The 17,567-nt window shown below is 38.0% G+C and overlaps 1 protein-coding gene across 1 annotated transcript in view; it reads right to left on the bottom strand.

Annotated features, from left to right (window-relative positions):
- Positions 1-17,567, bottom strand: part of DNAH5 (dynein axonemal heavy chain 5) — a 181,319-nt gene that overhangs the window by 59,046 nt on the left and 104,706 nt on the right. Inside the window, exons 41-46 of the mRNA XM_067291003.1 lie at positions 15,555-15,708; positions 13,760-13,906; positions 11,785-12,026; positions 1,893-2,069; positions 686-890; positions 36-178 (exon numbers count right to left, since the gene is read on the bottom strand). Coding sequence (XP_067147104.1) covers positions 36-178; positions 686-890; positions 1,893-2,069; positions 11,785-12,026; positions 13,760-13,906; positions 15,555-15,708 — 1,068 coding nt within the window. The remainder of the gene's footprint in view (positions 1-35; positions 179-685; positions 891-1,892; positions 2,070-11,784; positions 12,027-13,759; positions 13,907-15,554; positions 15,709-17,567) is intronic.

Genomic DNA, 17,567 nt, shown 5'->3' with positions numbered 1-17,567 from the left:
TAGCATAATTTTTATGTGAAATACAGAAAAAGTACCTTGCCCTGTTTTGCAATGGTTTCAATAAGGAAATCTGTTCTCACGTTGTCAACACTTGGCACAAGAATGGAGCCATACTCGGGAGTGCTGCTACTAGGATATACATACTCTTCAACACGTGTATTCCAGTGCATCCATTTGCCTAATAAGAAAGAAAAGAACTTAATATTTTCTAAATACAAGGCATCTTCACATATCTTATTCTCCATCAAGCTGATTTAACTGTCAGATCCTCTGTCCCATTCATAATAATCCCACTCTATAAATTTAGACCAAGATTATCTAAGAGGCTTACTCCTCTTATACCCCTGAGAGATGCAATATGTCCCACTGTTCCAGTTGTTTCCCAAAACCATGACAAGAGCAGCAAGATTTTCCGGCTTGTCTATTTTTGTTCATTTGACAATTCATTGACACAAAGTCCATGTAGCTTTTTGCAGCCATTTATCTGTGTTCTGATTTCTCAGATGAAACAGGGAAAAGCTTTATCCAAAATCAACAGTAAAGTGAAACTGTGAAACAAAACATGCCAGCTGACACAAGAGGAGGTAAGCTACACAAAACTGCTTTTGTATTAGTTCTTTAAAAGATACATAACTTTAAAATAACTTCTAAGTTTTACCTCACAGCACCCAGTTGGGTTACTAACCGTCAGATGCCACGTAATAATCAAACATGGTATCTTCACTGCCTTCGGGAATACAGGGAAGATCAAGCTTTCTTGTTGCATGATTTCGAAGCCAGTGCTCCATCTTGCATTTGTCTTCCAGTTCTAGTAATGCTCCTACACTCCACATAAGAGAGAAGATGTACAGCCTTTCCAAGTAATTTGGAGTCAATTCCCCTCCTTGCTCCTGAAGGATTAAGTTAGATTTTTATTTTCAATAGCCTGACTTTACCAGGGAAAATTCTATTTGATAATCACTAGTGACATTGGGTAAGAAGATTTTAGTTTAAATGTACTGAAGTCTTAGCTGGTGTCAAGTCCTACATTCTTGCCCATCACTGAACAAACAAAAGTGAATGCACACATTAACTTGTTTTCAGCTGGCATTGCCTAAGCCAAATCCAGGTAACAATTCCCCATGGAAAGAAACAAAATAGTCCAGAAAGTTAAGCTCACAGAATAGGCAACGATGAATTCCAGACAAGCTGAGAACCAAGCTCAGCTGAGATAAGTGCTGAGATGATATTTCTTGCTGAGATGCGTTTCTTATCTGTTTAGGGGGGTTCTCGTTTGTTTAATCTCTGTTCCATTTTATGGACAGTGGTAACTATTACAGATGAGCAGGCAGAAATTCAAGACAAAAGCACCACTGCAGAAGGAAACTGCTACTTGGGAAAGTGAATCAACATGGCATCTACTTCATTATCTATTATAAAACAGTATGTAGGAAACAATGACAACATCTTTTGCATATCTTTGATTTTGATCTCATAAGTAATGAAGAACAGCAATGCTTTTGAACACATTCTCTGAAGAATAGATTGAATCAATACCAAGCAGACCACAAAATACAGAAAGCTACCCTGAAAATGTCACTTTTAATCCACCGTTAAAGCATTTAATCAGTTTAAATTCCATCTTATAACCTGATAACAATACATCCAAAAAATTTTGAAGGAAAACTGCTGTCTGATACATGCTACATGCCAGTTCTTACCACCAAATCAAAATGTGAAAGAGGGCACATCCTACTATTATTTTCTAAAGAAAAAGAAGGTATTTCCCATTAACTTGCATCTTCATTCATATTCCAAGATATCAAAGAATCTTCTCTCTTCTCTACATACCTTTGTAACTTACAATTAGTTTAATTAGATTAAATAAATATAAAAAATATGCAGTACTTTACCTTAGGTGGGATAAGACCCTGGAGCATATTAATGCTCTGCATGATCACAAAGGCTTCCAACATCTCAGTCTTGTATTGCAGAGACTGAATGCTGAAGCGATACAAGTCTGGGAATGAAGATGCGTACAACTGACGCAGAATTTCAGCTTCTTGGAAGGAACACTTTTTCAAAAATCCCTGTTACAAAGCATGGTGAGAAAATAAGTTTAATTACCAGTGCAAGCCTCAATAAATTCAGCTCTGTTAATTCAAGCGGCTTGGCAAATATGGATAATTGATTTCTTTTTTAGGGGCTCAAAAGATCAAACTCTTTATCTAGATACAGATAACGCCTATTGTAGGTTGAGCATAGATACTGAAGAACAAAAGCACTCAAAGTTTTCAGCAGCACAAAAATATTCTTTAAAATATTATATTTAATCATGACAACTGTTTAAAGGTTTACATTGCAAAGAAAGAATATCATAGGTATTAAACACAGGTTTGATTTATTCTGCAAAATGTTATTTGGACTGGACATAGTCCTGAACAACCTGCTGAAGTCAACTCTGCTTTGAACAGGGAGAGTTGGGAGGGTGTGACTAGGTGATCACCAGAGGTCCCTTCTGAACTGAAATATTCTGTGATTCTGTGGAAAGCCTTTTCCACACTTTTTATACCTTCATGGTCTTTGAAACTTAAACTTGTACTGTGCAAAGCAAACAGACTCCTGGGCTGATTACATATATGTAGATGTATGAAAAAGCTCCCTAGAAATGTGTACATGGAAAACAAAGCGCTAAAGGTTAAATGTCGGAACTACTTAAGAACCTCACCAGCAGTTCAGAAGATATTAGGATAAGTAGATAAGCTGGTAAAATGTTGCTGCTTATGAGGAGGCTGATGAGTAATGGATCAAATATCTTTGATCACTTCCCTTGCAAAAGCTGTTTAAGAAGCACATTAGACAGGAACACCAGTCTTATGGAAAGTATCATCAGATCTATTTCAATGAATTTGAAAATTGTTTATGACTTGATATGGTATCCCAATAAGCTGCTATATTCAGGTATTTATAAATTGTAATGACTGAAAAGATATGCATAGTATTTTCCTCAGCTAGTCTTTAAGTTTCCAAATATTTTTCAAAGTTCTTCTGAAATATCAACCAATACTATGTTTCCTTCAGCATCTGAGGATTAGGAAATAAAGAAAATTCCATTTAATTCTGCTAAGAAAATAAGTAAATCCACTAGCGAACAATGCAAGATTAATATCTGCTCTGACCTGCTGGAATATGTAGTTTATTGCACTACAAAATAGATTTAAAGGGAGAGGTACTGAAAAAGCCATCAAGATATTTATTTTATGAAGTAAAAAAAAAAAAGCCATTGGCTCAAATGATAAGTCACTATAGGTTGCAATTTTATGGTCTATTTGGGGGGTGAGTGGGGAGGGGGTTGAGATGCATGTTGGAAAGGAGGGAAGCTGGAAGGGTTGTTTGATGGCTGAAATGAACTTAATTTGTTTTATGTTATCCCAGAGTGAAAAGCAGTGTTTCATGTTTTTCTTTTCACTGCTGTTGCCACCTAAACAAATTTAAATCTGAGGTCACTGTGGAGTAAGTGAAACTATTTTTGTGCAACACTTACTTCAACACATCTGAATTTAATTGCCGTATCACTCCAAAGTAAGGAGGTAAACTGTGTCTGATAAAGCAAAATAAAATGCTTATTTTCTCTGCTTTTGTTGTCTTTTCAGCTGAATCTATAGCTTGATTTAAACTGAAACATTCAAAAAGTTGTCTGCAAATAGGGAGAGAATAGCAACGCAAGGATGCAGAGAGTTGACAACCTAACATCAGTAGCCTCTATGCAGTGCTGTAAGTACAGAAGATAATAACTTAAGTATAATCTCACAGGACCCTCTGTCCCAGACACATGATTTATACTTAAATTTATACTTAAAATATCCTTATTAGCAAAAAATAAAAACTAAAAAATAAAGCCTTTGTGTTGACTGCATGCATTTGCCTTGGTAAATCTTCAACAACAGCCAAATTATTAGGAAACTTATTAAAACTTTATTTTTTTTCCAGGGAAAATGCAAGCATTTTGGACTTGGCAAACAAACCTATCAAATGAATTAGTGATGATTCTTGAGTGCTGCTAAGTAGCTGTGATTAAACAGCTGGTTCCATATTATTTAATACCATGATAAAAGGGAAAAGCTCCAGGCAATACTAAAGAAATATGGTGACACTTTAGCAAATCAGGAACATAAATACGGGAAAATTATTGTTTTCATAACTACAGAGGAAGACATATTCCACAGAAGCATGAAAATTTCTGGAAAAAGCATATTATTATAAGGAATTTGCTCTTAATTAAACAGTGAAAAGTAATGTGCAGATTTGTCTCAGGAACTAATTCACAATTCATCTGACATGGAAACTGTAGAATCTATCATCTGACTATAGAATATTCAGTCAAGCCACACCTGCACAAGGCTAACGAACCAGACCTGATCAAACCCACAGATCCACCTGCTGAACGGTTGGACTATGACATAAATATTGGGTTTTGATCTACTTCTTTGGCTGAGAAGTATCAATAAAAATTTATCTTGACAGATACCATTATATATATTACTCCTTTCATAAAGCACTATACCATTTTTTGAAACCAATTGTTTTATTTTAGTATGTGAGTGACTGATGTATTGGCTTCTGAAGCAGAGGAGGAACTCTTACAAGAATTGCAAGAGCTCAGGAGGAATATAAATAAACTGTCCTAGAATGATAGTGACTGATATTTCCTCCTGGGTATCTTCCTAAAAGCATGCAGAATGTCATCCCAGAAAAGAAAAAGAAAAAAACAAAAACAAACACCACCACCACCACACACACACAGTGGGCCCACTCCTGCATGTGAAAGACCCACATACGCTACATTCCTTTTAGAAATCCAGTACATACTGGGAATTTATTTGCAAGTAACTTGCTTGGGAATGTTATTAGAAGACTACAGTAAGGAATCAGATGTGTTACAGTTTGGTAGATTATCTTTCATACATGCCTGTTTCAGTAGATTTGCAAACTTGCTCTTGCTGGGTTTGAATCAGCTAAGCAGTTGCAGTTTAAAAAAAAAAAAAAAAAGGCGCATACCTACCTGAATAGGAAGGTCATGAATGGAGATAGTGGAAAACATAACAAACTAACCAAAATGTAGTTTGGTTTGAAGAAGAATAATTATGAAAAATTAAACACCTAGATTAAAGGTTCTAAAAAAGAACTAGTGTAAAAGCTTTTGATTGCTAGAAGATACTGAAAAATAAAAGAGGTCAAGAACAGAAAATAATAAGAATGATCATTATGTAAAGCATAGGCAGAGTACAAGAGGAAGCATGGCTTTCTAATAATAGTTGTATTACTATCTTCATTAAGAAATGAAATGTATCATGTCTTAGTACCTAAACTGTTACATTTGTGTCCAAAAATACCATCACCTTTATAAAAGTCTTCCCTTTGTTCTGTCTGGTGTGAAGGACCAACATGAAGGGCTACAAAATACTACTTGTACAGACCCCAAGCATAAACACCTTCCCTCCAATGCTCCACTTTCTAAATGTGTGGGGTAATCCTTCTGAAATGTAATAGCAGCCACAGCAGTGGCAGAATAGTTTTTTCTCTCCCAGGCGATTTCTGACAGAGATGCAGTTTAATCAGGAAATCAAGAAACTGAGGGAATGCTGGAGAGTTTAAAAGTGTTTGTAGAGCAGGAAAAAAAAAAAAAAGAAGAAGAAGAAAGAATTATTCCTGTTGTCCCCAACCTTTGAGGGGAGTAAAGCAAGTGAAATGGATTTTTGAAACCATGAAAAGTTTGAGAAGTGAAAAGTTTGTAGAAACCTCTAAGAACTGTATTGCATCTGTTTCCTAAGTTTTGCTGTCCTTGCAAAAGAATGCCTCCCTCCATCCTTTTTTCAGTTACAAATAAAAATATGAGCATCCCAAAAAATTAGAGGCAGAATGCTAAGGGAACTCAGGTGGAAAGAATAGGATTAGAAATTAATTTGCAATGATTAGGAAAAAAATATTTGATTCAGGTGCACTAATATAGATGGAAAAGAAGAAAAATACTAAAGCAAAGGATTTAGAGACTTTTTTGTGGTTTTGGACTGTAACTGTAACTGTAACTGAACTGTAAATGAGATATCTTGCTATATTATTAACTTGTGCAGCTCCAAAATACAGGTTGTGTTACAGGTTGGTACAGACTTTACTGAATTACCAATAAGCATACCTGTTATGCACATAAAATCAGAACTAGGGGAGAAAAGAGCAGATACATAATGCTTCTTTCAATATGTAGAAAAGTACATTTTCCAGCATCTATTATCCATCCTTCTTAGAAAAATTAAGAGATAAAAAATGAAAAGAATGAGGAGGAACTTCTGGGTTTCCATCCTAGTCAGCAGTTATGATTTCTGGATAAATCAATTTTCCCTGCAGAGAAGCTTTTGTAACAACAGCAAAATGAAACTACAATTTAATTCCAATGCCTGTATTGTATTAGTTCTTGTAGATGAAATAGAACAAAATCTCTATAGTTGTTAGAGATTCAATGAACAGGGATTCAGCAAAACCAGGAAACATTCCAGAGAAGGCATGGAACAGTCTTCCTGTTTTGTGAGCTAATGGAATTCTTTAACTTTTATCATAGACTCATGCAGGTTGGCAGGGAGGTCATCTAGTCCAACTTCCTGCTCAAAGCAAAGTCAATTGGACAAGACTATTTGGTGCCTTTTCCAGTTGAGTTGTATTTCCAAGGATGGAGATTCCAAAATCTCTTTGGTCAGCCTGTTCCAATATTTGACCACCCTCATGGCAAAAAAATTGAAATTTCTCATGTTCCAACTTCCCTGCAATGGTGATGAAAGGTGATGGAGCAGCTCATCCTGGAGGCCATCTCCAAGCATGTGGAGGAAAAGAAGGTGATCAGGAGTAGTCAGCATGGCTTCACCAAGGGGAAATCATGCCTAACCAATCTGAGAGCCTTCTCTGATGGAAGGACTGGCTGGGTAGATGAGGGGAGAGCAGTGGATGTTGTCTACCTTGACTTCAGCAAGGCCTTTGACACTGTCTCCCATAACATCCTCATAGGGAAGCTCAGGAAGGGTGGACTAGATGAGTGGACAGTGAGGTGGATTGAGAACTGGCTGAATGGCAGAGCTCAAAGGGTTGTGATCAGCGGCACAGAGTCTAGCTGGAGGCCTGTAGCTAGCGGTGTCCCCCAGGGGTCCAGTCTTGTTCAACTTCTTCATCAATGACCTGGATGAAGGGACAGAGTGCACCCTCAGCAAGTTTACCGATACAAAACTGGGAGGAGTGGCCGATATACCAGAAGGCTGTGCTGCCATTCAGAGAGAACTCAATAGGCTGGAGAGGTGGGCAGAGAGGAACCTCATGAAGTTCAACAAAGGCAAGGGCAGGGTCCTGCACCTAGGGAGGAATAACCCCAGGCACCAGTACAGGTTGGGGGTTGACCTGCTGGAAAGCAGCTCTGTGGAGAAGGACCTGGGAGTGCTGGTGGACACCAAGTTAAGCATGAGGCAGCAATGTGCCCTTGTGGCCAAGAAGGCCAATGGTCTCCTGGGGTGCATCAGGAAGAGTGTTGCCAGCAGGTCGAGGGAGGTGATCCTCCCCCTCTACTCAGCCCTGCTGAGGCCACATCTGGAGTACTGTGTCCAGTGCTGGGCTCCCCAGTACAAGAGGGATGTGGCACTACTGGAGCAAGTCCAGTGAAGGGCTACAAAGATGATTAGGGGATTGGAGCATCTCTCATACGAGGAAAGGCTGAGAGAGCTGGGCCTGTTCAGGTTGAAGAAGACTGAGAGGAGATCTTATTAATGTGTACAAATATCTGAAGGGAGGGTGTCAAGGGGATGGGGCCAGACTCTTTTCAGTGGCGCCCAGCAACAGGACGCGAGGCAACGGGCACAAACTGAAACACAGGAAGTTCCATCTGAACATGAGGAAAAACTTTTTCACTGTGAGGGTGACAGAGCACTGGAACAGGTCGCCCAGAGAGGTGGTGGAGTCTCCTCCTCTGGAGATATTCAAAACCCGCCTGGACGCAATCCTGTGCAACGTGCTCTAGGTGACCCTGCTTGAGCAGGGGGGTTGGACTAGATGATCTCCAGAGGTCCCTTCCAACCTCAACCATTCTGTGATTCTGTAACTTGTGTCCATTGACTCTTGTCCTATCAAAATATACCTTCAAGAACAGTCCAGTTCCATTTGCCTCTATACCCTACCATTAGACAGTTATGGAAAGCAATAAGGTCTCCCCTTAGCCTTCCCCTGTTCAGTCCTCTGGGCTGAACAAAGCCATTTCTCTCAGCTTCTCTTTATATGCTATGTACTCCAGTTCTCTGTCAATCCTGGTGGCCTTCAGCTGGACTCACTCAGTATGTCAATATCTTTCTTGTAGTGGGAAACCCCGAACTAGATAGATGCAGCCTCACAAGTGCTGAATAAAGGGAAAGGATCCCTTCCCTGGACCTCCTGGCCATGCTTCTACTAACACAGCCCAGGATACAGTTTGCCTTCTTGCTATAAGGACACACTTGTCCACCAGGACCACCAAGTCCCTTTCTGCAGAGCTATTTCTTAGCCAGTCAGGCCCCAGCCTGTATTGTTGCATGGGGTTATTCGATCCCACTTCCAAATGCTTTTGATGAACTTCATGAGGTTCCTGTCAGCCCATTTCTCCAGCCTGTCTGGGTCCCTCTGAGTAGCAGTGTGTTCAGTGTATTGACTGTTCTCCCTAGTTTGGTGCAGTCCACAAACTTACTGAGTGTGCACTCTATCCCACCATCCACATTGTTAATGAAGACATTAAACAGTATTGGTCCCAGTATGGATCCCTAAGGATCAGCACTAGTTCCTGAGTCCACCAGCTGGACTTTGCATTCATCATCACAACTCTGAGCCTGACAGTCCAGCTGATTTTCCATCCACATTATTGGCCACTTTTCTAGACTGTATATCACCAGTTTGACTCTAAGGATACTGCAGAAGACCATGACAAATGCTTGCTAGTCAAGGTAAACAACTGCTTTTCCCTTGCCCCCACAGCCAGTCATCTGATCATAGAAAGCAATCAGGTTGGTCAGGCAGGAGCTGACTTCGGTAAATCTATGCTGGCTGTTCCCAGTCATCTTCTTGGTCCTTCATGTGCCATGAAATAGCTTCCAAGAGCATTTGCTCCACTACCTTCCCAGGAACTAAGGTTCGGCCAACCAGCCTGTAGTTCCCCAGATCCTCCATGTTCTCCTTCTTGAAGATAGGTGTGACATTTGCCTTTTTCCAGTCATCACGGTCTTTCAAAGATGACAGAGAGGCCTTGCAATAACATTGGTCTCCTCAGGTGTATCCCAACTGCTCCCATGGACTTGCATATGTCCAATTGGCTTAAGTACTCCCTAACTCTATCTTTGCCTACCATGGGTAATCCTTTGTTCTCACACTGCAAAACAAGGACCTACGAGGCCAGAGGGCAAACTCTACCAGTGAAAATTGGGGTGAAAAAGGCACTGAGTACCTCAACCTTTTCCATGTCCTTTGTTGGTTAGCCCCCTGTCCCACTGAGCATTGGGCCCATATTGCAGATCTGCAGGTGGAAAAGAAGCCTCCCTTCTGTTACTAGAAATCACAAGTTACCAGCCTTCCTCATCTTGGAGTTTCCATTTACCTGCCTTTGAATGTAGTGCCTCATTGGCTCCCCTTCTTTCCATTGCAAGGCTTGGGTTCTTGGCTCTGCAGCATCTCTGAAAAGACCCAACTGATCCTCCGCCCTCTCTGAAGGCATGCAGTCTTCTCAACCCCTCCCACAGCTCCTTCACCTGGTAACTCCCTGCCCAAGGCACACCTCCCACAGGGGAGCACACCACTACCCCCAGCCCCAGGAAGAGGCACCAGGCACTGCCTGGCAGTCGGATCAGATGGCAGCATACTTTCTCTCTCTGGAGTCCTCTCTGCATTGAGAGATAAATTCTCTGATATGCTAAGGATAATTGCTCAAGGCAGTGCCAGACGATGCCCTGTGGCATGTCAACTTTTCCTCAAATACCAAAATATCAGGCATTTATGGACAAGGAATTTGTTTACAAGCAAGCAAGCTAAAAAGACTTCCAAGCTTAAGAAATCTGAGGATTAAAATGATAATAAATCCAAGAAAAGAGCAGTCATTACAAGAGACTTCCTTAATTATTAACACCTGAAAATTAATATGAAGCAAACAGTATTTTCATCTAGCTAGTTAAGCAAACCTCTGTCGACATAAGCCTTAAATCATATTTTCACACATATTCTATGTGGATTGGAAAATGGAACAAGTGAATGAGTCTGTAAAACATTTATTTTAAAAGTGATAAAACACCGGTTAATGTGATACCTTCCAGAAAATAGGACAATAAAATCCAGTCTGTAAACTCATAGGAAGCCCTGAAGATTTGTTCTTTTGTGTCTGCACACAGGTGGTAAATATGATACAATGGGCTGGACAATTTTTTAATTTCAGAAACAGGAAGACTAAAATATTTCTAGCTTAAAATTGAGGTTTAAAGTTCAGATAAAGAAATGTTAATCTGCAAATATACAGATAACACAAGTATATTAGCTGGGTTTTCAAAAGAACCTAATAAAGTATTTCCCCCCCATGACCAAGGGAATCAGAGTCTCAGCCACAGAAGGTTTTTGGTTTTGATATTTATGAGACATTCCATATTCTGCTGACAATGTTTTGCTTTGATGCAATAACATCAATAAGAGTGACTAGACAAACACAAATAAAGAGAAAAGAAATCTCTATTTATTTTAATTTCAATAAAGAAATAAAAAGTGTTAATCCTGAGGGGACTAATTCAAGGATAAATTTCTAAGGCATTATAAGACTTAAGAAAGGAAAAAATACAGATTTAATCAGAAACCAACTATTTTCTTACTAGTATTGTGTCCCCTGTTTTCTTAAAAGGGAACAAAACTGGAGTTAAATGCCAAAAGTGTTGTCAAAAGATATTATTAGGGAATGTTAGATTCTGGGGAGCTCTTAAACTTCACTTTAGCCAACACATTTACTACATGAAAAGAACTGTACTATGCTCAAGTCTTTAAATGTGTCATTACCGGTGCTCAATGAAGATATGCATTTATTTTTGTTGGTTCTTGGCCTCATGGATGAAGAAGTCTACAAGAAAAAACTAACTTTATAAATCACTATGAAATTTCAGTCTGTTACACACTGCTTTTCTTACAGATTCATTCCACACCAGTCTATGAATGGAGAGATAGAGTAACCACTGCTTGCTTCTAGAAATGTTAAGAGGCAACTTACCAAATAAGAACATCAATTTAAAAATTACACTCTTTGATGCTGCATTGACTTTATTTCTGGATCAAAATCCCAACTACAGTAAGGTTTATGCAACATCAAGAACTCCTATATTTTCTTGAGGTTTGCTAGATTTCTGAATTAGCCTACTTACTCTTTCTCCCTTGGTCTGAAGTTGCATTAACAGCTTCATGTAGTTGGTATATTGGCAACTGAGTCATTCTTCAACTGACAAAAATACCTTGAATTACAAATTTGTCCACAAGTGAAATATCCAAGTTTTTAAGAGTGTGATGTGTTGACTATCCTCAGAAAAGAATACATTATTCACTCTTATACAAAACTACCTGAAGCATTGCTATATTAAATACTCAGCTATAAGTTTATACTGTGTAAGAGCTACTTCATAGCTACAGCCACAAAATTGAGGTCCTAAAGTAACAGCAGTGAAGAGCAGAAGATAACTGATAAAAAAACTTTTCAATACATAAACAAATAAAATAATCACTTAGCTATTGTACCTCAAGAATAGGGCTCCAAGTGAGAACTGATGAACTCATGAATACCATCCCATTCCTTGAAACTGTTGCTGGAGAAGCATTATCAATATTATGAGGTTCAAAGACTATTTTACAATTTGGTGCCATAGGTATACGATCTCCATTTGCTAGTGTTAGAGTTCTGTTATCATCTAGGACGGAATTAAGGTTCTCAATCCAAATAGCATCAACAGGACCATCAAGAACTATCCAGATATGGTCACCTAGAATCCAAAAAAACAGACAAAAAGGCCTATAAAGTAAGTTTTAGTTTCTTTAAATGACAAGTTTCTTCTTTCTTCAACCACATTTTGAACTAATTCTGAATTCATGCTCACAGTTAGAATCTCAGCTTTTAATACATTTCCATCACTCAATTTCAATTAAGTACTTCATTTTGTCACCTTATCACAATAATTATCCATTGCTCAGTACATAAAGTATCATCAGCATAAGTCATCAGTTTGTAATAGTCTGAAGCAGTTTTATGTATTCAGACTTCAACTCAATAATAATTTAGGTTTTTTTCATCTTATATAAAGCAACATAAAAAAGATTGGAAATATTGGTCTATTTAAAACCACCATTCATCTGTTTCTAAAGCATTTGAGCCAATATACTAAGATTAAATGAAAGGAACACTTGAAAATCACTCTCTCAAATAGCATGCTCACTTTCATAAATAAAAGAGGTCCATTAGGAACAGATTCTTATTGTTTATTCTCCTGTTTATAAACCTGATCCAGCTTTATTTGAAGTCTTTCCAGCTCTTTTCATTTATTACTGGATATGCATCCTAATGCCTGCCTTTGTTTCCTAAGAGGGAACAGCTTTGAATTTACCCAATAGCCATGACCTAGCTAAGTCTTGCTGGCATGTCACAGCCTAGCTATCCCTTTAGTCAGAGATGGTCCCACTCTCACCTGTGAGCTACCTTCAGAGAGGGTCCTTACTCTCTAGGCTTAGGTGGCTTCTTTTGTTGCTAAGCATGAACCAAGAAAGGTTCAGGTTGAGAAACCTTCTCATCCCTACGAGCCAAACACTTTTGCATTCGGAGGTTTTTCATAGCTACAGTGCAGGCATCTCTGGCGGGAGGTGGTCTGGAGTTCACTCCATGAAGAGGAACTCCAGAAGTGTTGCAAGCAGAGCATCTGACTGAGAGCACCACGTGAGTGTGCTGATTTGCATTTCCCATTGGTGGAGAAAGGAAAATCAACAGTTAATGCTGTGCTACATTCTCAAGGGTGCTACAATTCTACATTTAAAACAAAGTCAACAAAAATTGAATCCAAAAGTATTTTCCATTTTCAGATATCTGTACCCTTAAAGACTAAAAATTTTTATCTGAAAATTGACGGTGCAACAAATGTCAAGATTTTCTCTTTTTTTCCCCTTTCATCCCTTTTTTTTTTTTTAGGCCTAAAGGCCTAACAAGAAGGCCACATACTGATCTTCAGACAAAACTATCAAGGCTTTTCCTTTAATTAATATAGCAGTCTAAGAATACGCCTGGGTCATTTTAGGCAGAAACTGGTTGCCTGAACAGGAGTACCTAGTGCTATAATATGCATAGGGCTCACAGATATGACATAGAATTTAAAGGAGATTCACACCCTTCTGGAACAGCAACTGGAGACCAGGTGGAAACCCAAACAGGACCAAAAGTTGTATCATATACCAGCATTGGGGGAACTGATTCTGACCTTTTCCTTGTCTTCCATGTAAGGGCCTATCATTTCAAAGAGAAGGACCAGCAAACTCAATAAAACAGTATGTGCTACACTTCAGTTTGAATACAAAGCATTTAGAACAGAGACTTGCTAAATACAACACACAAAAGTCCTTACAGCTATATTCCAATATTTCCATGCTAAAAAAAAAAAAAAAAAATCTACAAATTGCATTTGAGAGATGCCCTATAGTTTGTTTTGTTTGAGGGGAGGTTTTTTTGTTATACCTTTCTTGGCTCTTAAAGTTTTTCTCCAGAGTGTTGAAAATATTCCATCTGTCCAATCATTTGTTGCCACATCAAGACGACCAAACATTTGCGATGCAGTTATAGCTTTAGGATTCATTCTCATTTCACGATGTGGCTGTCCACAGTCTGTGAAGGTAGATCAGAAGTCAGTTTCAGTACTTCTGTTTGATAGTCAGAGTGCTTCGACAAATTCAAAAACATTACACCCAAAAGTTTAACCCCCATTTGCTATTATAAGAAATTATGTGTTTACTTGGAAAAATTAATCTTTTTCTATACATCAACACTGAGCCATCAATATTTAAAGCAGAACAAAGTTCTGAAATTTGCCAAAGGACAATTTGCATTTCATGGACTCATCAAGAACAGAAGAGCAGCAAGATGAAATTTATTCAAGATTTAGTTTAATAATGTGAAGGCTTATCAAACAGCAGTCTTAAAACCTTTGGTATGGATGCACTTTTTTAAAACTCAATGACAGAATACCAGACAGATGTTCCACATGATTGTGGACTAACTGTTTTTTCCCCCTCTGTGCATTTGCATTCACCTTAGAATAGGCAAAGTAAGTGATGCTGGCATAACCTGTGAAATCTCTTCTTGGACAGCTAAATTCTATCTAGCTGTAGCTTCATCATATAACCTTTATAATTCCTTCATTCATAAAAGCTTGAACACTCCTGCACTGAACATCTTTAGAAAAGCCAAGACTAATATTTAATGAGGAGCTAATAACATGCTGAAAAAAATAGCAGAGCTAAAAAATTTGGCTTTTCTAAAAATCTTAAGTATGATCTAGTGTGCAAGATAGAAGAATGGCAAACTATGAAGTTTTGCATTTCATTAGGTTATGCTAGAAGATCAGCTTGACAAATGTACTGCAGCTTCCTTGTCTTCATAGCAGTTCATATCTCAATACCAGAGAAATATGAGAAAACAGCCTAATGAAATTATCTGCTCTTTCTGCCTTTTTCTAAATGGAACAGTCATTTATACTAGAAATTAGAGCTTACAGTGTTTAAGTGCACTAAGGCACTGCATAGAACAGGTAAGACTGGTTGAACATTTTTTTCCAGCAGCTATCAATTTCTGGAAAATTGCATAAGCCACCTACCCAAGCTTGTGAAAAGGGATGAAAAAGGTCCCTTCAGAAAAAATGTTTTTCTCCTACAAATATGAGCTCTTAGTTTGATATGATCAAACAGAAGTTCTTCCTCTAATGTTTTTGTTTAGAAGTACACATGACAAAAAGGAACATTCTTATAGTGCTCAGCCAGGATACAAAATACATTGGAAAACTTTGTCACTGCCAAAACCAGGAACAATTTCCTAACAGCAGCAATAACAGAAATAGTTATTTCATACTGCATATAAAGACCTTGTCTTGTGAATTATGTTCAAAAAGGCCTAAGTACTTAGGATGAGGGATGCTTTCAGCATTACCTTAGTTGAACCTATGAAATGCTTTAACCATTTGCCCCTGCTGCCTGCCCAGACTGAACTCCTCTTTCTCAGTATTTCTAGAATAAAAATTTCTGATGCAAGTATCAGAACATGGAAAATAGGATATGTATTATATAGTCCCTCTCTCTGAGGCTCTAAATGTCAGACATTTTTGTGGCTTAGATTTTTCTGTAATGGAAAAGCTTCCAAAAGATACTATCATAACAGTATTTAGTATCACAATACGCTCTTTGTAGTGAAGTAATTGCTGCTTTCTGTGAAGAAACACAGCAGAATTCTGTAACAGTTTGCAATATAAATGCTCACATACCTGTCATGGATTTCATCAAAGTGTGGATGCAAACCGTTTTTCCTGCACCGCTAGGCCCTAGTGTCATCAATCCATGCCTTACTGTCTGGGTTTCAAACAGCTGGATAACTTTCAGTTTCCAAGGAGGATGACAAACAAGGCCAGCTTCCTCCACCTACAGAGCGCGACAGAAGTCCAGACCAGCACTATTTTTGTGCATGAGATATGTTGATATTTTAGACAAAATCTATCTTTAGCAGAAGACTACACTCTTTGTAAAGGTTTTGTGTATATAACAAAACTTTTTGGAAAAATAAAGGTTACTTTCTATTCAAATTTGTATTCAGGCTAATAAACTAAGATAAACAATCAATTTGTTAAGTATTTCTCAGTGTACAGACAGACCTTGGGTAACTTAATACCTTCCTTCTGAGAAAAGACATGCTATTTTAAAATCAAATATTACAAGATCGCTTCCTGCTTTTCCCTAGTTACTAGCTTAAAGAAGCTATCTCACTATAATGATATTGTTGCTGCTGATGAAAGTGACTCAGCTGGAAGTTAGTAAGTCTTTAGCTAGTAGAGAAAAGCTAGAACTATTTCTTAAGTATTCAGAGCACACTACATGTATTTGATTGAGTCTAAAGATTTGCTAAAAACTCAAGATCATGCTATGAAAGTGAAACTCTCAAAATAATTTTATTTTGCAAAAAATGCTCCAAATAAAAGCCCAGAAAATGTTATTAATAAAAAGAGGGCTAACTTTTCACTGATAAAATAAAACTTAAGTTTGATAATTAGAATCATATCAGTAGAATCATGGAGTGTATATATTTTAGGAAAGTACATTCATTAACTTTTTTGACTTAACATTCCTGCCATGATGACCCTATGAAATAGCCTGTCAGAAATCAACAGCTAATTTTTGAAACCAGAGGAATGTCATAAAATAAATACATTGTTGTTTTGTTACATTAGATATTAAAAAGAACCTGTTTCTGTACTTAGGTTAGCACTAACATTTGCCATATTACTCACATATCAAACCTCATGTCAGATCAACTTACTTATCCCACTCTGCAAGGAAGCCAAGAACAGAAGGCAGCACAAAAATTTCATCAACAGCAACCCTGAGACACATGTTGCCACCAGCTCTACATCGTAATGAAGAACACACTTGAAGCAATGGACTTTGCAGAGTACAGTAAAGCTATCAGATGCAACATTTGCATGAGATTAAAACTCTTTCCTCCTCCTTTTTCTTCTCTCTTCTTTTTCTTTCTTTCTTCACATAAAACAAGATGGTCACATTAGCTGTTCCTCATCCTAATCCAGTGCCATCAGTGTGGACCTATCTTTTCTTAACAGTTTCTAACACACGCATGGGTTCTTTGGTCATCTATAGACTAGATATTTCTTGTATCCAAAAGAAGCATGTTCAGAAGCAGCATAAACATGTTCTCAAAAGGTCTAACTCCTGTTAACATTTCTACATATAAACATAGAAGAGCACTTGAATTAAAGTAATAACTGTTTCTTTATGATCTTTTCCCAACAATACCTGTCTCCCTTCCTTAATAAAAATAGTCCTCTTGAATGCGATTCCATCCTAAATTGAATCATTATAGCTCTGAAAACACAGCAGAATTCTATTCAACAAATTCTTGATCCACACTAAAGAGACAAACAAAATTTGGCCTACTACTTCTGGTTTCAGAAATAAAGACACTAGCCATTAAGTAAACTGCCAGCATTTCCAAGCAGTCCATCAGAAAAATGGCACCATGAGATCCCCAGATCCAAAGTTTTATGACTCCCCCTAACACAGAGCCATTTAAAAAAAAAATCAAAGTAGCTAAAGCTCTTTAAGTCTTCAGCACTGCTGCAAACGTGGGCTGACATTACACCATACTTAAAGGCAAGTGATAGGAGGCTTAATGGTTTGTTGCTAAAAGAGTTGACACTTTCCATGTCTGGCTTCACAGACAAACAACAGTAGAGCTATGTTATGAAACAAAGACTTCTTTTAATTTA

Source organism: Apteryx mantelli, chromosome 2 (genome assembly GCF_036417845.1).
Source record: "Apteryx mantelli isolate bAptMan1 chromosome 2, bAptMan1.hap1, whole genome shotgun sequence".
NCBI lineage: Eukaryota > Metazoa > Chordata > Aves > Apterygiformes > Apterygidae > Apteryx > Apteryx mantelli.
This window is presented reverse-complemented; position numbering and strand designations above follow the sequence as displayed.